Here is a 22,789-nt window from a genome sequence, read left to right on the forward strand (position 1 = left end):
TCCTCCAAGGCTCGAGTAAATTAGTGACGGAAAAAGTGACTATGCCTTCGGCCAAAAAACCGGCATAAAAGAGGACCTAAGGCCAAAATAAAACAGGAAAGAAAACATTTTGAGAAAAACTCCCGAACAAACCAAGAAATAAACTACTACAAATGAAAGGAAGTAGAAAAATACACCAGGAAGGCACAAAAAGTTAGAAAAAAATAGCACAATTGGAAAGACTCTAATAAAACACATCTTCTTAGCTCGACTGAAAACTAAGAACTAATGGTCCCATGAGCCAACGTCAGGTGGGAAGGCACTCACGCATGCACAGTACAGGCAGTCTCGAGACTTCTAATTAAGTTAAAGTGACAATATACTTTAGTACTGTCCATACCGGGCTCATAGAAGATGTTCCCCACATATCAGAATATGCTGCAAGCTTGTCCTGTGATAAAATGTTTTACTAGCTATTACCAGTGCTGGCCTCAAACCACTGCATTAATTAAAAAAAAAAAAATATATATATATATAAAATATATACACAGTATATATATATATATTGAGCATGGGCACTGGACGCCAGCGCACTTATAAAGCTGCAGTTGCCAATTAAGCTGCTAGCTTTCACTCAAGGTGTGCAAAATAACAAAAATATGGAAAATGAGTGCATAACGCAAGTCTTCACCAAAATATAATTTTATTTCTTGTATTTTTTCATTATGGATCTCAAAAGCTAGTTGCATTAGCAGGAGGTCGTTATAGTTGCCAAAATGCTAGCCTTCCGATAACTAACTCTCAACTCGATACTTCAAAGCTCCCCATTATATACCTTTAGTTCAGTATGACATCATTGGCTGTAGGCCAATCCAAAACAGAGGTGGTCTTTAAATTTGAACAAAGAAAAATTCCTTTACATGTTTAAAAGTTTCAGAATTCATATTTGTTTTGTTTACATTCATTTCTGAATCATTAACATTTTATTACATATCCAATATTCTTTTTTGTCCTTTTCAAAAAGGTATATTAAGAGAACCTGCATTTAAGTGCTGAGATATTCTCAGCCTTAGAGAAAAAAGGAGGGGCTGTTTCCCCCCTTTCTCTTTGAAACCTAACAGCTTCATGTTACACCTACACAGTCCTAAACGTGGGCTTCTCCTATGCCCCCCTTCCTATGCTAGAGACTGCTACAGGTCTCTGACTCTAATTATTTCCAGATGTTGTACTCAGGCTTCCTTTAAATTTCTTTAGGTTGCAAATACAGTGTTCTCCCTAGGGCAGGGGTGTCCAATGTCGGTCCTCGAGGGCCGCAGTCCAGTCGGGTTTTCAGGATTTCCCCAATGAATATGCATTGAAAGCAGTGCATGCAAATAGATCTCATGCTTATTCATTGGGGAAATCCTGAAAACCCGACTGGACTGCGGCCCTCGAGGACCGACATTGGACACCCCTGCCCTAGGGCCTTTCAGCTGGGCGGTCCGCCCGGGTAATTTAGATGGCCGCCCAGCTAAATTCTGCTGCCTCCACTGCTGCTCAACATAAAAAAAAAAGCCGGCTTGAAGATTTCACCTTAGCCCGTAGCAAACTTATGCTCCGGGGCTTTAACGTGTGTGTGCCGGCTTCCCTTCTCTTCCCTCCGAAACCGGAAGTTATGTCCGGGGGGGGGGGGGAGGGAAGAGAAGGGAAGCCGGCACGCACATGTTAGATCCCCGAACCATAAATTCGCTACGGGCTAAGGCGGGAGACAGGTCAGTGAAGCTTTCTATTTGCTCTTCTTGCTGCCGGGTCCTGCCTACTTTCAGTTTCCGCGAAGGCAGGACCCGGCAGCATTTCCCCCCAATCGATTGTGATCTTGGGCCGATCAGCCTTCTTCTCCGACAGCAGAATTGACATCAGGGAGAGGAATGCTGGTCGGCCCGAAGTAGGGAGAGGTTGGTGGGGGCGGTGGCCAGCGGCTTTGGGGCCTGTTCCCCGATGGCAGTGACATTGGCAGTGGCTTGGGGGAGTGCAAGGAGAAAGAAGAAGGGCAGGAAGAGAAACAGAAAAAAAGAAAGGGGGCATGAAGAGAGAAAGAAAGAAAGGGCAGGAAGAGAGGAAGAAAAAGTTGGGGGGAGGGGAATGAGGTCAGGAGGAGAGGAAGCATACAGGCTGAAAGAAGGGAAGAAGGATGCACAGTCAGAAGAAGAAAGTGCAACCAGAGACTCATGAAATCACCAGACAATAAGGTAGGAAAAATGAGTTTATTTTAAATTTACTGATCAAAATGTGTCTGAATTTATATCTGCTGTCTATATTTTACTCTTTGGTCCCCTTTTATTAAACCGCAATAGCGTTTTTTAGCGCAGGGAGCCTATGAGCGTCAAGAGCAGCGCTGGGCATTCAGCGCAGCAAACTGCTATCGTGGTTTAGTAAAAAGGGAGGGGGTATATTTGTCTATTTTTGTATGGTTGTTAGTGAGGTGACAGTGCATAGAGTCATCTGCTTTGACCTCTTTGAGAAAACCCCGGAATAGGAATGATTATCAACATTTTCTCTGCGTACAGTGTGCCTTGTGGTTTTTTTTAAAAAAAATTTTATTGTTAGTAGATCGTTTTGACTTGGTCATTTTAAAAGTAGCTCGCAAGCCCAAAAAATAGCCAATGGTAGACTTCAGAGGGTGGTGGTTAAAGGTACCCTCTCTAAAACGTCAGAAGTGACAAGTGGAGTACCGCTCCTTTTCAACTTATTCATAGGGTACCTGACTTAGGGGCTTCAAGGTAAAATAACACTATTCGCCGACGACGCCAAACTATTTAACATAGTAAGCGGCTCCGATTTACACGATAGTATGACGCAGGACCTATTTTTGTTGGAACGTTGGTCATCTACCTGATAGCTGGGCTTCAACGCCAAGAAATGCAAGGTATCCATATTCAAGTTTCATCAGGGTGCTCTGGTTTTAGCTCCAGTATTTGTCACTTTCGTTCACCAGGTCTGGCTATCCATTACCGTCTCATATTTTAAAGACTCACTCGTTATAATTAGCGGTGATTCACACGTCTCTTCGTAATGGACATGTCTGATTTTAGCATTTGGATCTTAGTACTATGGGTTTGGTCTTTTCTGGTTTCCTTTCTATAGTATGCTTTTCGTCTGGAATCTTTTGAGTTTAGAATTACATTTTATGACGTATTTTTGTGGTTATAATTGTATGACATGTCTAAATTGGTCAAGTTATCCATTCTTTCTATTATTTTTTGTCCCCTCATACAGTGGCAGACCGCCCCGGGTGCCAGCCCTAGGGGGGTACACAGCCGGCTGGATCCAGAACCTTCCAAGCTGCTCTAAATGGCACCTGCACCTCAGCACGGCTGCCGTACTTATTCTGAAGCAGAGTCAGCAGCCGCACTGAAGTGCAGGAAGGTCCCACGATGACTGCATTTGCCGCCTCTGCCTCCGGAATTGCGGAACCTTGCTGCAATTCCCTGTGTCTACTGGCCCACCCCCTCCAACATCACTTACATCTTCCAGAGGCAGAGGTAACAGAAGCAGTCATCATGGGACCTTGCTGGTTTGGAGGGAGAGAGGAGTATAGAAGGGTGGTGGAGGGAGAAAAAGGAGGTCAGGGTGGTAAGGAAGGGTGGTGGAGGGAGAGAAAGGGGGAAGATGCTGATGGAATTGGTATGCAGGGAAAGGAGAGAGAGACATAAGGGGGAAGGATACTGGATGGAATTGGGTTGGAGGGAAAGAAAGGGGGCAGATCCTGATGGAAGTGGGGGGAAGGGAGAGGAGAGAGTGAAATGCCAGACCATGGGGGTGTGGGAGAGGGAAGGGAAGAAGAGGAGAGAGATGCCAGACCATTGAAGGAGCGAAGGGAAGAAGATGGATGCCAGAATAATAGGGGTGTAGGAAGAGATGGAAGGGAGAAGATGCCATATAGAAGGGGCAGAGAGAGGGTAGACAGTGGATGAAAGGAAGAGAGTGACAAGACTATGAGGAAAACAGAAACCAGAGAAGACAATGTAGAAAAAAATTATATTTATTTATTTTTTTGCTTTAGGGGAGATGCATCGTTGTTTCTGTGGTGTTGCATTGTATACAGAGTCCAGCTTCTTGGTAGTTCAATTTAACCTTTGTCTACGTTTCTCTATTTTATCCCCCCTTTTACAAAACTGTAGAGCGTTTTTTTTAGCACTGGCCCTGGTGGTAATTGCTCAGAATTCTATGAGAGTCTGAACTGTTACCACCATAGCTAAAAACCACATTACAGTTTTGTAAAAGGGAGAGGGGTTAGTTTGTGATTACATATTCCATACTAGGCGAAGGTGTGTTCAAAAGACATGGTTTTCAGTTAGGATTGACTGTGTAGGATTGATCTGTACTAGTCTGGCTTGTTTAGTTTTACAATGGGTGTATTGATGTACTGCTCACTGCAATATGTAAGATGCTGCCTTTTCCTAGGCACACTCTTGTGTGATGTGTGGATTGTTACTAAAAATCATGTTTTTCATACAGATGGGGGGGGTGTCATAAAATGATGGGCCTCGGGTGTCACATATGCTAGTTATGCCACTGCCTTCATAGTTTATATCTAATCCACAAGCCTGCTTTTAGGACCTACAGGGTATGTATCCCTCTGATTCATGACAATTTCACTTCTCATGTTATCTTATCCATTCTTTTTATTATACAACTGCCCAGATAAGCATCATTCTTTGATGTGATTGGACCTTGAAAATTAGGGCATCAGTGTTCTCGCCAGAAATTTTTTCCAACCATGAAAAAACATTTGCTGCATTTAGTGTGCCACAAAAAACATTTGCTCCGTTTAGTGTGCCGGAGTTAAAAAAGTTTGAGAGACGCTGCTCTATACCATTTGAAAGAGGGCAAATATCTAATTATTCTAGAATTGGATACTTCTTAAATTTAATATATATATTATGGAACAAGTGTCAAACCTTAAGAAAGGCAGTCATATTGAGCACTGGAAAATAACTAATAATAATTAACTAATACAAATAGTACACATTTAGGGCTCCTTTTACTAAGCTGCGATAGCGGTTTTACCGCGCGCTTAGCTCACGTAGAATTGCCTCACATGCTAGACGGTTAGTTCTAGCCTTGTAGCGTGGCAATTCTGCACGCGCTAAAAACGCTATTGCAGCTTAGTAAAAGGAGCCCTTAATTTTCCCCACCACCAAATTTCTCTGTCCCGCCCCACCTGGCTACTTTTTCATGCCACCCGGCTGGAAAAAATTTCTGGGGAGAACACTGAAATATATATAATATGTTTTTTCAAAACCAATTCTTTTGTTCAATACACATCCATACACATATCCATACATACATTCATAATTTCATTCATACTATGTATTTCATTCATAGTTTCACATATTATATGTATCTCAGGTTGGGATACGTAATCTAATATGCTCTTCCTAACCAGCCTAAGGCACATCTGGTATCAATTAGAACCACGATGCTAGAAGCGGGAAAACTAAACAAAAGGACACAGGCTGAATACAAAATGGAGTACAAGACACAGAAGATATTATAGAAAGACCGAGAACCCAAAATGGAGTCCATGTATATCCTGATTTCCTTCATGATCTAGCTTAATAGCAAAGTACATAGAAATAATATTATTATGCTTTTCCTTACTATTAATCTGTAGTGTGTTTTTCTGGCCTTGGCTACATCCATATTCAGATTTTTATTCACCAATTTTTCGTACGCTTCTATTGGGTGTGGCCTTAACTAACACATATGCTTGTATCTAACTAGTTACCCAGAATCATACGAAAAACAGGCTCTTTTGTAGAAACATTCCATAAAATACTGCACTATCATGTCCTGACGTCCATTCCATTACCGTCCCATAGACATCACCCCCTACTGGCCACAAGCCACTACTCCTCAATATACACAGTATATATATGAGAGAACCTGCAGATTTTTTAACTTACCAACAACAATTCTTGAAAATGATATTTCCTCTCCACACTCTTCACTGTACACCATGCAAACACTAGCTGTAGAAGAAACTGGTTTTCCAATATTCGCACCATGAATAAGCTCACGAACACTCTTCACTCTTAGATTGGCTGTCTTTTCACCCATTACAAAACTAAGAGCATCCATTATATTGGACTTTCCTAAAAATAAAGGATCATTTATAAACAAAAATGAAGGACTTTATATATTACATTTTCATTTATATTTTCTTTTCCATAAGGAGGAAAATGTTAATGAACAACAGAAATATTTAAATGGAAACCATCATTTATCTATCCATATAGAAGGTTAAAATAGATGTGCAGTTGTACTTAGAATTAAGCACATAACACCAGACCCTGACACAGGTGAAATTTGTTCTTATCTGATAAGGAGAAATTATGTCAGCGACACTGCTCTGAACCAATGGGTGTTATCACTTCTTGTCAGTAAATGGAGGTAGATACATCAGCAGCATAAGCCACAGTGCTCCCTGGAACAATCTAGTGTGCATCTGCACAAGCAGAAGGTCCCTTTGTATGTACCTATGCCCCATCAACCAAAGTAGCAGTAATGATAATCAAGTGAGCAAAACACCAAGGAGTGGCACTCGCTACCCATCAAATACTAGAATATAGTCATATCGTAGGAACCTATATAGCTGCCAATCACAAAATGTATTTATCTTTTTATTGAAAGCACTGAAAAAAAAGCAGAATGCACACCTAGAATCCTAGGTGAGGTCTTCCAAGGGCAGGTCTTCAGAATAGTGTTGCTGACTAAAGAAAAGAAAATAGTCAGGAAAAACATAATTACTCCTTTCCTAGTATCAGCTCTACTGTTCTGGCCAGAACATAGAATCCGTAGTGCTCAGCAAAGGAATGAAACAACAACAAAAGTTGCTAACCTGTAATTCTCCTTAAGGAATACCATTGTTTCCTCTGACCAGGAAGTGGCCTGAGCCCTAGCAGAATAGCATTAGAGCCCAAAGCACCGGACAATTCTTGCCAAAGTAAGTGGAGTCAATAGCCGCCTTAATTCAACTTGCAATGGAAGCCTTTAAGGCCAACCGGCCCTTCCGAGGAATATGGACCACTTACAAAGAAGTGGTCCAATAAACAAAACTCATTCACCTCCTAGAGCAGGGGAAATCCTGAAAACCCAACTGAATTGGGGCCCTCAAGGAGGGACTTTGAGATCCCTGTCCTAGAGGTATCTGAGAAGCGTCCACCTGATATCTAGCCTGTGATACCTGTGAAGCCTGGCGATGATCCCTGCATCACAAAGGAGAGCAAACAAAACTACTGAAGTACATGGAACAAAGAACATCTTCAGAAGAAAGGATGGTACCGTGCACAAGGACATGGAATCCTCCAAGGAGAGAGAGGAATTTAGACACAACAGGATCTGCAATTTTGAAACCCTCCTAGCAGAAGTGATGGTCACCCATATACCGTCTTAAGTGTAAGGTTCTTGATGGAAGTCAAGCGCAGGGGGCTCAAACAACACCCAGAGCCTAGATAAGAGATCCCAAGAAGGAATAAAAGGACAAACTAAGCTACTTCTGTTGGCAAAGCCAAAAAAATGTCTTTCACCTTCCCCTGGAAGCTGGACCGTTGGACCTTCAGGGAGCGCAATACTAGCCCATGTTCAAGGCCCTGCTGCAGAAAACCCAGAATATCAGAAACCTGAGCCTTCCAGGGAGCTAACTTTTCCCTACCCCAGAATATAAACACCAGATAGGGACATGCAGGATTTCCTAGAATAAAGCAGGGTAGAAGTCACTGCGGGGAGTGGGGAATGGAAGGGGGACCCATGACCATACTCCATGGCAAAAGGGATAAGGATCTTCCATTCCTACCAGCCCTTGTCAGAGCAGACGCAGACCCATAGGCAATGGAAGCAGGTCCTCTACCAGCAGACACCAGAGATAAGCATGCCAAGGTCTGAAAGGTCAGTCTGACGCCCCACCAAGATCATATGAAGATCACACGCAATCCTGAGCAACAAGATCATATTTGTTTATTTTAAAAATGTATATACCACCTGTTACCAAGCGGTTTCCAATTAAACATACATATCATTAAGATAAATATCATTATGAAGACAAGAACATCTTACTTTATATCTTCATTACTAACTGCTAAGAAATATTACATAAATGCAAACATAAGAACATAAGCAGTGCCTCTGCTGGATCAGACCAGAGGTCCATTATGCCCAGCAGTCCGCTCACGCAGCGGCCCATCAGGTCCAGGACCTTTATAGTAATCCTCTATCTACTGTTTTCAGCATCTTTTTGAAATTTACACAATCAGCACAAAGTCGTAAGTTCCTTGTTAGAGCATTCCACATTTTCACTCCAGCTATTTAGAACATTGTAGCCCTCATCACAAGATAGTGCACTCCCAATTCCAAAGTCACTGTCAATCTCATCCCACTCTCGGACCTCAACATTCTTCCTGGTTGATATATTTCCAGAAACGTTTGAAAACACATTGGGGCCATCTGATATAAAACTTGATGTACTATGGATAACATCTTATATTGCACTCTCTGCTGTACCAGAAGCCAGTGTAACTGTTTCAAAACAGGTGTAATATGGGTTATTCTAGAGACAGTGCCTTCTATAATCACAGTTACTCTTTGTAAATATAATTATAATTTGTTGTGGAAATCTCAGACCCAAAAACCCATGAATGGTGATATCACCATAATGAGGTTCAATGAGGGGACCATCATAGATTTTCACCGTCCCCACTACCATCCAAATAAAGATAGTGTGAAAAACAACTAAACAAACAAATAAAGAAATAAAACAAAACTTATCTGTGGACTGGATGGTATGATATCAATGTTGAGCCTCATCGGTGATTGAATAATTCTAATGCTTGTGATATGTTAAAAACATTCGTTGCAATTCCTTCAAACTATATGCTTGTCCCTCCGACTTGAGTTTCGAATATCTTCCTTCTTCAGGGATGGACAGTGTAAGAACAAGTATACTAGAAAAACAGGAAAGACAACCCAAATATATCGAAAAAATTTTTTATATAAAAATCCTTACTATATTGTACGGGATTCTGTAAAGCCTACTCGTAAATGCAAATTCTTTCAAAATCAAAATAAATCTAGTATTACTCACGAATCTCATGTTAGTACCGGCTCCTCAATACGGAGAACAGCAAGCTGGACTGTGAGAATCTAAAAACGTACTGGCTTTAAATGGGATTGAAACTGGATTAAAACGAGGCTGACATCACGTCCCAAAAACGGAAATGACGTCACCACGAAGAGAATGACAGAAGTTCGAACCATTTAATACAATACAGATGAACTGAAATGAATGGAATGGAAGTTACAGAGATAACCATTCAATCTCATGATTCAAACCACTGGGTGTTAAGGTATGCCACTCATAAATAAACCTTTGTTCTTTTCTGATCAAAATTTTGGAAATATCACCATCAAAGTTCTTAATTTGTATTAACACTGTATATTTCAAATCATGAAAAGAATGAGATTGTTCCAACCAGTGACTTGTGAGTGGAGCTGACATAAGTTGATTACGAATACTACTGATATGTTCCGTTATTCTAACTTTGATTCTGCGGGATGTTTGTCCAATATAAAATTTATGGCAAGGGCACGTAATGCAATAAATTACTCCAGCAGAATCACAGTTAGTCCCAGAACACAGTTTGAAAGTGTTCCGTCTGGCTCCTGGTATGTTAATTTGAGAAATATTCCATACATACCGGCAAAATTTGCATTTGCCACAAGCTCTATGCGGAAGACCTGAGTTCAATTCTCTCATTGCTGGTCTATATTTCAATTTTTCTCCCAGATTGGGAGCCCGGGAGAAGGCAAATTTAGGTTTCTCCTGCAGAGCTGTATGAAATTGGACTATAGGCCAGTACTTGAGGATGATATGTTTGATGTGATTGCTGTGATTTGAGTATGGCATTACACATACAGTCTGCTGAGAATGTTGTTGTGAGGAATTGTTATTGTTATTGTGAGATGTCATGATCCATGGGCGATGGCAATTTTTGGCCCTCTTCCATGCTCTTTTAACAATCTTGTGAGGGTAACCTCTCTCCCGGAACTTATTGTACATAATGGAAGCCTGTGTGTCAAAATCTTCATCAGAGGAACAAATCCTTTTTAACCGAAGGAATTGTCCCACTGGAATACTGTTACGTAAAGGGCTGTTGTCTCTCAGTCCAGCTTGCTGTTCTCCGTATTGAGGAGCCGGTACTAACATGAGATTCGTGAGTAATACTAGATTTATTTTGATTTTGAAAGAATTTGCATTTACGAGTAGGCTTTACAGAATCCCGTACAATATAGTAAGGATTTTTATATAAAAAAATTTTTCGATATATTTGGGTTGTCTTTCCTGTTTTTCTAGTATACTTGTTCTTACACTGTCCATCCCTGAAGAAGGAAGATATTCGAAACTCGAGTCGGAGGGACAAGCATATAGTTTGAAGGAATTGCAACGAATGTTTTTAACATATCACAAGCATTAGAATTATTCAATCACCGATGAGGCTCAACATTGATATCATACCATCCAGTCCACAGATAAGTTTTGTTTTATTTCTTTATTTGTTTGTTTAGTTGTTTTTCACACTATCTTTATTTGGATGGTAGTGGGGACGGTGAAAATCTATGATGGTCCCCTCATTGAACCTCATTATGGTGATATCACCATTCACGGGTTTTTGGGTCTGAGATTTCCACAACAAATTATAATTATATTTACAAAGAGTAACTGTGATTATAGAAGGCACTGTTTAAATACATTATCACAGGATATTTTATAGATTTCTCTCCATATTACAAGTGTTTATTCTAGAGACCCCAGTAATCAGGGAAGATATGGGGAAGATCTACCATAAGAACATAAGCATTGCCTCTGCCGGGTCAGACCTGAGGTCCATCGTGCCCAGCAGTCCGCTCACGCGGCGGCCCAACAGGTCCAGGACCTGTGCAGTAATCCTCTATCTATACCCCTCTATCCCCTTTTCCAATAGGAAATTGTCCAATCCTTTCTTAAACCCCAGTACCGTACTCTGCCCTATTACGTCCTCTGGAAGCGCATTCCAGGTGTCCACCATCCGCTGAGTAAAGAAAAACTTCCTAGCATTTGTTTTGAATCTATCCCCTTCCAATTTTTCCGAATGCCCTCTTGTTCTTTTATGTTTTGAAAATTTGAAGAATCTATCTCTCTCTACTTTCTCTATGCCCTTCATGATCTTGTAGGTTTCTATCATGTCTCCTCTGAGTCTCCGCTTATCCAGGGAGAAGAGCTCCAGCCTCTCCAATCTTTCAGTGTATGAAAGGTTTTCCATGCCCTTAATCATTCCTGTCGCTCTCCTCTGGACCCTCTCAAGTATTGCCATATCCTTCGTAAGGTAGGTTAACCAATAATGAACACAGTACTCCAGGTGCGGGCGCACCATTGCCCGATACAACGGCAGGATGACTTCTTTTGTTCTGGTCGTAATACCATTTTTAATAATACCCAACATTCTGTTTGCCTTCTTCGCGGCTGCTGCGCATTGCGCCGTTGACTTCATTGTTGTATCCACCAGCACATAGTAACATAGTAGATGACGGCAGATAAAGACCCGAATGGTCCATCCAGTCTGCCCAACCTGATTCAATTTAAATTTTTTTTTTTTTTTAATTTTCCTTCTTAGCTATTTCTGGGCAAGAATCCAAAGCTTTACCCGGTACTGTGCTTGGGTTCCAACTGTCAAAATCTCTGTTAAGACTTACTCCAGCCCATCTACACCCTCCCAGCCATTGAAGCCCTCCCCTGCCCATCCTCCACCAAATGGCCATACACAGACACAGACCGTGCAAGTCTGCCCAGTAACTGGCCTAGTTCAATATTTAATATTATTTTCTGATTCTAAATTTTCTGTGTTCATCCCACGCTTCTTTGAACTCAGTCACAGTTTTACTCTCCACCACCTCTCTCGGGAGCGCATTCCAGGCATCCACTACCCTCTCCGTATCTACCTGAATCTACCACCCCTCAACCTCAAATTATGTCCTCTGGTTTTACCATTTTCCTTTCTCTGGAAAAGATTTTGTTCTACGTTAATACCCTTCAAGTATTTGAACATCTGAATCATATCTCCCCTGTCTCTCCTTTCCTCTAGGGTATACATATTCAGGGCTTCCAGTCTCTCCTCATACGTCTTCTGGCGCAAGCCTCCTATCATTTTCGTCGCCCTCCTCTGGACCACCTCAAGTCTTCTTACGTCTTCCGCCAGATACGGTCTCCAAAACTGAACACAATACTCCAAGTGGGGCCTCACCAATGACCTGTACAGGGGCATGAACACCTTCTTCCTGCTACTGACTACGCCTCTCTTTATACAGCCCAGCATCCTTCTGGCAGCAGCCACTGCCTTGTCACACTGTTTTTTCGCCTTTAGATCTTCGGACACTATCACCCCAAGGTCCCTCTCCCCGTCCGTGCATATCAGCTTCTGGGTTATTCCATGTCAAGTGATCAAGGGCTCCCTGCATGACCATCACGGATTTTGATAAAACTTTATGCACAAAGTCCCACATGTATCAAACGAACTTTGATAAAGTTTTAGTTTCGCCTGTGGAATATTCGTGGAGATATAGCCATTTGTTTGACCCCATACTGCAATGACATACAGTACGACAGTGACATTCTGACAACTTTGAGACACAATATCTCACGAGCTATGTTTCCAAAAAAACTGAAACTTAGCTACCCTGCACAACTTTTGGAGCTTGATTCAGTGCTACCAATAATATTTTTTGTCGAGCACTGAGTGAATGGCTGAATTACAGTAAACTTGGCCGAAAAAATTAGTGCTCCAAAAAAAGTCAAAGTTTGACATTACTTAGCTCCCACAATAATTGAGTAATAAATGCGAAATTTGGCGCATGTCTCAGTACAACGTTGTTTTCAAAAGTACAATTTCAACCTCCAAGCTCTTTCCATTAGTTTACAAATTAAGTGTAAAGTTGCTAATTTGTGTAAAAAGGCCAAAAATAGGGTATTTTCAGCCTGCTTTTACAGAAAAATACCTTTCAGAAACTCTTTCAAATCAGTCTCATTAGAAAGAGCATATTTCAAACCCCCTAGAAAAGTGGGCTTCATTTTTCAACGCAGGTTAACAATGCCCGAAAAAGGGGGACAAAGTTGGGAGATGTCACCATGGCAACGGCCTACGTTTCAACTTACAATTATGTCACTTTTCACACTGTTTTTCCTTGTTTAATTTTACTCAAGCTTTGGGTACAATTATAGTGTTCTTAATTAATGATTATTCCTAACTAGAAATTGAGGTGATAATTTTGTTGCATGCAGATCACAAATTACAACTTGTTTTCTTTTTCAGATCCACATTATTATTAATTCAGTTTAAAATGGATACCAACGAATCGATGCCAACAAAGTGGACTTCACTTCGGCTTGGGAACCATATAAGATACCCAATTTAGGCTTGGGAACCTAGGATAAGACACCCTAATCATTGGCTTTGGAACCAGAAAGATACCAACAAAAGGCTTTGGAACCTTGACAAAGAAACCAAATGCGAGGCTTGGGAACTTGGACGAAGTGGCCCACCCGTGGCTGGTATTGCACAGCTATTGGGCGTGACCCCTATGGCGATGGGGTTGCCAGTTCAAACTCTTGAACTGGTAGTGACAATGTCACCATGGACCAACGCAATAGAGTAGTAGTAATACTACGTCAATACAAAACTGTAACTTTAAAAATGACAGAACTATGTTGAAATAGAGGTTGTTGGCGTGGCAACATCTCCCAACTTTGTCCCCCTTTTTCACCATTGTTAACCTGCGTTGAAAAATGAAGTCCACTTTTCTAGGGGGTTTGAAATATGCTCTTTCTAATGAGACTGATTTGAAAGAGTTTCTAAAAGGTATTTTTCTGTAAAAGCAGGCTGAAAATACCCTATTTTTGGCCTTTTTACACAAATTAGCAACTTTACACTTAATTTGTAAACTAATGGAAAGAGCTTGGAGGTTGAAATTGTACTTTTGAAAACAACGTTGTACTGAGACATTATGCGCCAAATTTCGCATTTATTACTCAATTATTGTGGGAGCTAAGTAATGTCAAACTTTGACTTTTTTTGGAGCACTAATTTTTTCGGCCAAGTTTACTGTAATTCAGCCATTCACTCAGTGCTCGACAAAAATTATTATTGGTAGCACTGAATAGAGCTCCAAAAGTTGTGCAGGGTAGCTAATTTTCAGTTTTTTTGGAAACATAGCTCGTGAGATATTGTGTCTCAAAGTTGTCAGAATGTCATCGTCGTACTGTATTTCATTGTGGTATGGGGTCAAACAAATGGCTATATCTCCACAAATATTACACAGGCGAAACTAAAACTTTATCAAAGTTCGTTTGAGACATGGTGGACTCTGCATATGAAGTTTCAACAAAATCCGTGATGGTCATGCAGGGCACTTTCCAAGAATCTGATCACTTGACATGGAATGACCCTCCTCTCCTCCCAGCATATACAGTTCCTTCCTATTATTAATCCCCAAATGCATTACTCTGCATTTCTTTGCATTGAATTTTAGTTGCCAGGCATTAGACCATTCCTCTAACTTTTGCAGATCCTTTTTCATATTTTCCACTCCCTCTTCGATGTCTACTCTGTTACAAATCTTGGTATCATCTGCAAAAAGGCACACTTTTCCTTCTAACCCTTCAGCAATGTCACTCACAAACATATTGAACAGGATTGGCCACAGTACCGAACCCTGAGGGACTCCATTAGTCACCTTTCCTTCCTTCGAGCGACTTCCTTTAACCACCACCCTCTGGCGTCTGTCCGACAGCCAGTTTCTGACCCAGTTCACCACTTTGGGTCCTAACTTCAGCCCTTCAAGTTTGTTCAACAGCCTCCTATGAGGAACTGTATCAAAGGCTTTGCTGAAATCCAAGTAAATTACATCTAGCATATGTCCTCGATCCAGCTCTCTGGTCACCTAATCAAAAAATTCAATCAGGTTCGTTTGGCACGATTTACCTTTTGTAAAGCCATGTTGCCTCGGATCCTGTAACCCATTAGATTCAAGGAAGTACACTATCCTTTCTTTCAGCAACACTTCCATTATTTTTCCAACAACTGAAGTGAGGCTCACCGGCCTGTAGTTTCCTGCTTCATCCCTGTGACCACTTTTATGAATAGGGACAACATCCGCTCTCCTCCAATCCCCAGGAATTACTCCCGTCTCCAGAGATTTGTTGAACAAGTCTTTAATAGGACTCGCCAGAACCTCTCTGAGCTCCCTTAGTATCCTGGGATGGATCCCGTCTGGTCCCATCGCTTTGTCCACCTTCAGTTTTTCAAGTTGCTCATAAACACCCTCCTCCGTGAACGGCGCAGAATCTACTCCATTTTCTCATGTAACTTTGCCAGACAATCTCGGTCCTTCTCCAGGATTTTCTTCTGTGAACACAGAACAGAAGTATTTGTTTAGCACATTTGCTTTCTCCTCATCACTCTCCACATATTTGTTCCCAGCATCTTTTAGCCTAGCAATTCCATTTTTTATCTTCCTCCTTTCACTAATATATCTGAAAAAATTTTTATCTCCCTTTTTTACATTTTTAGCCATTTGTTCTTCCGCCTGTGCCTTCGCCAAACGTATCTCTCTCTTGGCTTCTTTCAGTTTCACCCTGTAGTCCTTTCTGCTCTCCTCTTCTTGGGTTTTTTTTATATTTCATGAACGCCAACTCTTTCGCCTTTATTTTCTCAGCCACTAGGTTGGAGAACCATATCGGCTTCCTTTTTCTCTTGTTTTTATTGATTTTCTTTACATAAAGGTCCATAGCCATTTTTATCGCTTCTTTCAGCTTAGACCACTGTCTTTCCACTTCTCTTATGTCCTCCCATCCTAACAGCACACCCAAATCTCTTTCAAGGTTACTTCCCTCTAATACTAATCCCCCCATTTGGTAGCTGAACATCGGGTTCTTTCTCCCTAAATGCATGACCTTGCATTTCCCTACATTGAATTTCATCTGCCATTTATTCGCCCACTCCTCCAGTTTGTTTAGGTCCCTTTGTAGGTCCTCACACTCTTCCGTAGTTCTAACCCTTCTAAAGAGTTTAGTGTCGTCCGCAAATTTTATAACTTCACATTTCGTCCCCGTTTCCAGGTCATTAATAAATATATTGAACTGCAGCGGTCCAAGTACAGACCCCTGCGGAACTCCGCTCGTGACTTTCCTCCAGCCCGAGTAGTGACCCTTCACTCCAACCCTCTGTCTCCTGCCTGCCAACCAGTGTTTGATCCATCTGTATACGTCCCCTTCCACCCCGTGGTTCCACAGCTTCCTAAGTAGCCGCTCATGGGGTACCTTGTCAAAGGCCTTTTGGAAGTCAAGGTAAATGATGTCTACAGGTTCCCCTTTGTCCAACTGGCTGTTTACCCCCTTAAAGAAGTGCAGTAAGTTTGTTTGGCATGATCTTCCCTTGCAGAAGCCATGTTGGCTCGCTTTCATCAGCCCATTTTTTTCGATGTGCTCACAGATGCTGTCCTTTATCAGTGCTTCTACCATCTTGCCTGGAACCGATGTCAAACTTACCGGCCTATAGTTTCCCGGGTCTCCTCTTGACCCCTTTTTAAAGATAGGTGTAACATTTGCTATCTTCCAGTCCTCCGGAATCTCTCCAGTTTTCAAGGATAGGTTGCACCAGCCAAAGATGTACGAGGGGCGTTCAATAATTTATCTACCTTAGTAGGAAAACAGTTTTTAAAATATTTTTTTTTTCAATATAGTCCCGATAGCTCCATACAGTTCATTCACTTTTCCTGCAATGACTTTAATCCCTTTGAAAACAATTCTTGTTTGACCTTCAAACCAGGACATCACAACTTCCTTGACATCTTCATCACTTGAAAACCACTGTCCATGGAAAGATTTCTTCCCTAGAGTTTGGGGACTGCTTAGGTTCGTCTCTACAGTTCAGTGGAACAGGAAATAATCCCCAAGGGAGCCAGGTCAGGACTGTAGGAAGGATGGTTCAACTGCTGAAACCCACATTCTTGAATGGCAGCCTGTGATCGTCGTGAAATGTGCACCGGCGCATTGTTGTGAAGCAGCAGCATACCTGCTGTGATTTTTCTTCGCCTTTTCTCCTTGGTGTAACTCTCCCCGTTATGGTTGTCTTGTGTGGCATGAACTCCAGAAGCAAAAGTCCTTCATCATTCCAGAAGACAGTTGCCATGACTATGCCTGCAGATTTTTCTGTCTTGAACTTTTGGGAGGTGGGGGATGACTTGTGCTTCCACTGCACTGACTCCATGTTAAACTCAGGATTAGAGAATGACATGGGGACAAATTTTTCCCCATCCCCCCATAATCTCATTTTCCCATCCCGTCCCAGCGAGTTTTTTTCCTGTCCCTGCCAGCTCTGTTCTCATCTGCACAAGCCTCAAACACTTTAAAATCATGTGTTTGACGCTTGTGCAGTTAAGGCAGAGCTTATAAGAATGGGGCAGGGGCAGGGGCAGGGACAGAGACAGAGACAGGGATAGCGACAAAACTTGCGGGGACGGGGACAAATTTGTCCCTATATCATTCTCTACTCAGGATCTCTGTGACAGACCCAAACGATGAAAAAAATTAACTTGGTCTTCATGGAGCATCTCCAAGTTCTCTTGATAGTACTGGAGTCTCGTGGCCTTCTGACATGGCTTCAGCATTCTTAGAACCCATCTTGTACTAACCTTAGGCATGCCCAACTTTTCATGATTTTCCAAACTGTACTTGCTGAGATGCCCATTTCCTCAGCTATTCGGAAAACCTTAATTCGTCTGACAAAATTAAATCCTCAACTTTCTTGCACATGACTAGAATGTTATAATGCCCCTATTATCACTCCATGTTGCAACCTCATCTGGAGTATTGCATTCAATTCTGGTCTCCTTATCTCAAGAAAGATATAGTGGTGCTAGAAAAGGTTCAAAAAAAAGAGCGACCAAGATGATAAAAGGATGGAACTCCTCTCATATGAGGAAAGACTAAAAAGGTTGGAAAAGAGACGGCTGAGGGAAGGTATGAAGTCTACAAAATCTTAAGTGGAGTAGAGCGGGTACAAGTAGATATATTTTTCACTCTGTCAAAAATTACAAAGACTAGGGGACACTTAATTAATCCCCTCTTCTACAAAGCCGCACAGCAAAAGCCCTGAAGCCCTTTAAATCTTTATGGGCTTCAGGGCCATTACTGCACGGCAGCCGCTAGCATGGCTTTGTAGAAGAGGGGGTAAGTTACAGGGAAATACTTTTAAAACCAATAGGAGGAAATTTTTTTTCACTCAGAGAATAGTAAAGATCTGGAACGCATTGCTAGAGGTTGTGGTAAGAAAAGATAGCATTGTTGGTTTTAAGAAAGGTTTGAACAATTTCCTGGAGGAAAAGTCCATGGAAAAATTATGTTCTTACCTGTTAATTTTCTATCCTTTAGATCAGGGGTGCCCAATAGGTCGATCGCGATCGATTGGTAGCTCGCCAAGGCAAAGTGAGTCAATCACCCAGGACTCACTTTGCCTTGGCGATCTATCGGGCCGATCAGTCTTCCTCTCCCCGATGTTAATTCTGCCGTCGGAGAGGAAGTTCAGGCCAGCCAATCGCTGCCTGGCTGGGCGGAACTTCCTTTCCGACGGCAGAATTGACGTCGGGGAGAGGAAGACTGATCGGCCCGAAGCAGAGAGAGCATGGGGTGTCGGCGGCGGCGGCTTTGGGGCCTATTATCCATTGGTGGCGTTTTGGGTTCTGTTCCCTGATGGCAGCGGCAGTGGCTTGGGGAAGAGCAGGGAGAAAGAAAGGAAGGGGGCAGGCATGGAGACAGAAGGAAAGAAGAGAAACAGAAAAAAAAGAAAGGGGGCATGAAGAGAGAAAGAAAGAAAGGTCAGGGAGAGAGGAAGAAAAAGTTGGGGGAGGGAATGAGGTGTGGAGGAGAGAAAGCATACAGGCTGATAAAAGGGAAGAAAGATTGGATGCACAGTCAGAAGAAAGTGCAACCAGAGACATGAAATCACCAGACAAGGTAGGAAAAATGATTTTATTTTAAATTTAGTCTGAATTTATATCTGCTGTCTATATTTTTACAATATGGTCCCCTTTTACTAAACCGCAATAGTGGTTTTTAGCGCAGGGAGCCTATGAGCGTCGAGAGCAGCGCTGGGCATTCAGCGCAGCTCCCTGCGCTAAAAACTGCTATTGTGGTTTAGTAAAAAGGGAGGGGGTGGGTATTTATCTATTTTTGTATGGTTGTTACTGAGGTGACAGTGCATAGAGTCATCTGCTTTGACCTCTTTGAAAAAACCCCGGAATAGGAATGATAATTAACAATTCTATGCGTGCAATGTGCGTTGTGTTTTTTTTAAAATTTTATTGTTGGTAGATCATTTTGACTTGGTCATTTTAAAAGTAGCTCGCAAGTCAAAAAAGTGTGGGCACCCCTGCTTTAGATGCAGCAGATGAATCCAGAGACTAGTGGGATAGCACACATCAACCAGCAGGTGGAGATAAGAGAATTGATTAACAGGTGGTCGTCTTAGATGGAACATCTCCTGCAGCTTTAGTATTGCTCCTTGCCTAAGTATCCGGAACCAGGAAATTCTCAGAATGCAAAAAACTTATTTCGCATAACAAATTTCAAAGGTATTAATACAGAGAACTGATTAACAGATGGTCGTCTTGGATAGAACGTCTCCTGCAGCTTCAGTATTGCTCCTGGCCCAAGTATCTGGAACCAGGAAATTCTCAGAATGCAAAAAACTTCTTTCCCATAACAAATTTCAAAGGTATTAATACAGAATACAACTACCAACTATAACAAAACTTCTGAAACTTGCTAAAGATAAACCGACAGTCAATATCCAGAAAAGGCAGGGTTCTGGATTCATCTGCTGCATCTAAAGGAAAGAAAATTAACAGGTAAGAACATAATTTTTCCTTCCTTAGCAACAGCAGCAGATGAATCCAGACTAGTGGGAGGTAGCAAAGCAATCCTCAATCTGGGTGGGAAGCAAACACCACCTCCACAATGACCAAAGTCCCAAAAGCAGCCTCCGCACGTGCTGCCTTATCCAATCAGTAATGCTTAGAAAAGGTATTCTTAGAAGACCAAATAGTCGCACGACAAATCTTCTCCAAGGAAAGACCTCTGGACTCAGCCCAAGAAGTAGCCTTCGCTCTGGTTGAATGGGCATTAAGTTTGTCCGGCAACCACTTCCCTGCCATCACATAAGCAGAAGCAATGGTCTCCTTGACCCATCGAGCTATGGAAGCTTTGGATGCTACCATACCTTTGTTGCATCCCGCGAATACAAAGAGGCGATCTGAACGTCAAAATTCATTAGTAACCTGCAGATAGTGTAGAAGTATCCTACGCACATCTAGGAAACGCAGTGAAAAGAAAAGCGCCTCTCAGTCATCTTCCCGGAAAGCAGGAAGGAAGATAGACTGGTTGATATGAAAGGATGATACACCTTAAGAAGAAACGATGGTTCGGTCCTAACTGACACCCCAGAATCTCAAAAAAAGATCCTTGTCAGACAATGCCTGCAACTCGGAAACCTGCCAGACTGAAGCCATTGCTAAAAGAAACACCGTTTTTAGCGTCACATCCTTTAGAGTCGCTGTTGACAAAGGCTCAAATGAGGCTTTCTGTAACCTTGCATGAACTACCATAAGATTCCACTTCGGACAGGGCTTCTTAATAGGTGGATGAATTTGCTGTACACCTTTCAAGAATCGAACTACATCAGGCTGAGAAGCAAGAGAAGAGCGAGACACGTGGCCTCTGTAACACAAAATGGCTGACACTTGAACTTTAAGGGAATTATACGCCAATCCCTTATCTACTCTGTCCTATAGAAAAGAAAGAATGTTAGACAGAGAAGCCTGAAAGGGCAAAATACCCTGAGCACTGAAGTGGCGCTGTCTGACAAAGGGCGCAAGGGTGTGTCAGGCCATACTGGAATGGATATTGTGCAAGGTATTTTTGTTGAATATACTGTAGATTTTCTACATGCAAGACACCTACTTTTCATATGATTCTGGGTAAATCTAGTTAGTAATGCACTTGTTGAACAGTGTTCTCCCTAGCGTCTTTTAGCCGGGCGCTTCGAACAGCTAATTTAGGTGAGCGCCCGGCTACCTTCCTCAAATGACATGCTTCCCCTCAGGAGTAAGTAACTTTTTTCTCCCCACAACGCACTTTCAGAACGAAGAAACCTGTTCACCTGCCTACCGCAGTACATCCTTCTGCTGCTCCCTAACACACCCCAGCTCAGATAGCATTGTGAAAGAAACACCCAACCTTCATCCGTATACAAATATACACAACCTTAGCCTGCCCTCCACATTACATACACACTGCTCAGCTGGAGCAAACGAAGCGTTTTTGTTTGTTTTTAACCCCTCTCTGCAGCCCAGCTGAGGATGGGATGCCACGGGGATAGGTAATTTGCTGAGCAACGCTCGCGTCCCCTTTCCTATACCCAACCCTCATTGCTGTGCGCACCTCGCCAGCCGGTTTCTGACTAGACTAAGCAGAAAGGAATCCCCCAGCATGCTCAAACACACAGATATTCCATCACCAACCGTCCGCCTCTTCCCCTATCTTGTTAGCCACGCAAAGACAGAAAAAAAGCTCTATGTCCTGCCTCCCCCCCTACAAAAAACAATTAAACAAGCTGCTCTCGCGGCTTGCTGCTACTACTTCCTTGCCTGCCCGAACCTCCAGGGACCTAACAAAGCCTTTGAGAGAAACAGAAAGGAAACTTAAAAGCCACGCTCTCATCTTGAGATAGATGCACAAATGAAACCCGTACAGACTGAAGAATGTCTACATACAGCTGTAAATAAAATGTTAAAAAGCATGGTTTTTTGTTTTTTAGCAATTTCTTCAAAATAAAAATGGAAATTCTATGAAACAGTTCCCTTTGGCGCCACAGATTCTATTCTAAACTAGTACAATTGTTTGGCCTTTTAGAGTAGAGAGAGAGAAGCATCAGGCGTGCTGAGACTTCAAGATGCTTCATGCAATCTCCTCTTCTTGCCCTCCACTTTTCCTCTAACCCGCACCTCTGCCATGATGGAACCCGGCAACCACCTTCCCCCTTCTTCACTGCAGCATCAGCAGCTGCTACAGGCGCCCTTCAACGCTGATGGAGGGCGAGGGTTCTCCCCAGGAATAAGCAACATTTTGAAAAAAAAGTTCCACGACGGCATTTTCTCTTGTTACATCCCCTTCCCTCAGGGCGTCTCTCCCACATTCCCTTTGCAATACAACAAAGGGCCCTGCTTCGGGGTCTGTATGGCTGACTTGCCTATGTGATAAGGCACCAGCACTGCCCGATTCCTCCAAAGACCTGCATGTTTCCCCCTGGTCTCACCTTTAAAAGGTAATTACAGCAGCCTGCAGAGGATCACCAGTGCTGTAGCGAACCTAGCATGCTGCCGGTGGCCTCCGCATCACATTCCCTCTGCCGCTGACTCGCCTCCTGCAATCTTTCTCTCTCTTTTCTCTATACACCCCCAAGTCCAACATCTACCCCCCTCTCTTCTGCCTCCCCTTTGTTTCAGGTTCTCCCTCTCTCTATCTTCCTTCTATTAACATTTCAAGTCCTCCCACCTTTGTTCCAGGTCTTTCTGTCTCTCTCACTCTTTGTCTTCCCCCCTCCCCAAGGCCTGGCATCTCTGTCCCCTCGGTTTAGGGTGTTTCCCCTATCTGTCCCCTCTAGTCCAGCATCTTCCCTGTCTTCCCCCT

The 22,789-nt window shown here is 42.5% G+C and overlaps 1 protein-coding gene across 3 annotated transcripts in view; it reads right to left on the bottom strand.

Moving 5' to 3' along the window:
* Window positions 1-22,789, bottom strand: part of SMC1B (structural maintenance of chromosomes 1B) — an 896,774-nt gene that overhangs the window by 830,730 nt on the left and 43,255 nt on the right. For all 3 annotated transcript variants that reach the window (XM_033952101.1, XM_033952100.1, XM_033952102.1), the window contains exon 2: window positions 5,928-6,116. In XM_033952101.1, the coding sequence (XP_033807992.1) occupies window positions 5,928-6,116 (189 nt within the window). The remainder of the gene's footprint in view (window positions 1-5,927; window positions 6,117-22,789) is intronic.

This window comes from Geotrypetes seraphini, chromosome 7, assembly GCF_902459505.1.
Source record: "Geotrypetes seraphini chromosome 7, aGeoSer1.1, whole genome shotgun sequence".
NCBI classification, from domain to species: Eukaryota; Metazoa; Chordata; class Amphibia; order Gymnophiona; family Dermophiidae; genus Geotrypetes; species Geotrypetes seraphini.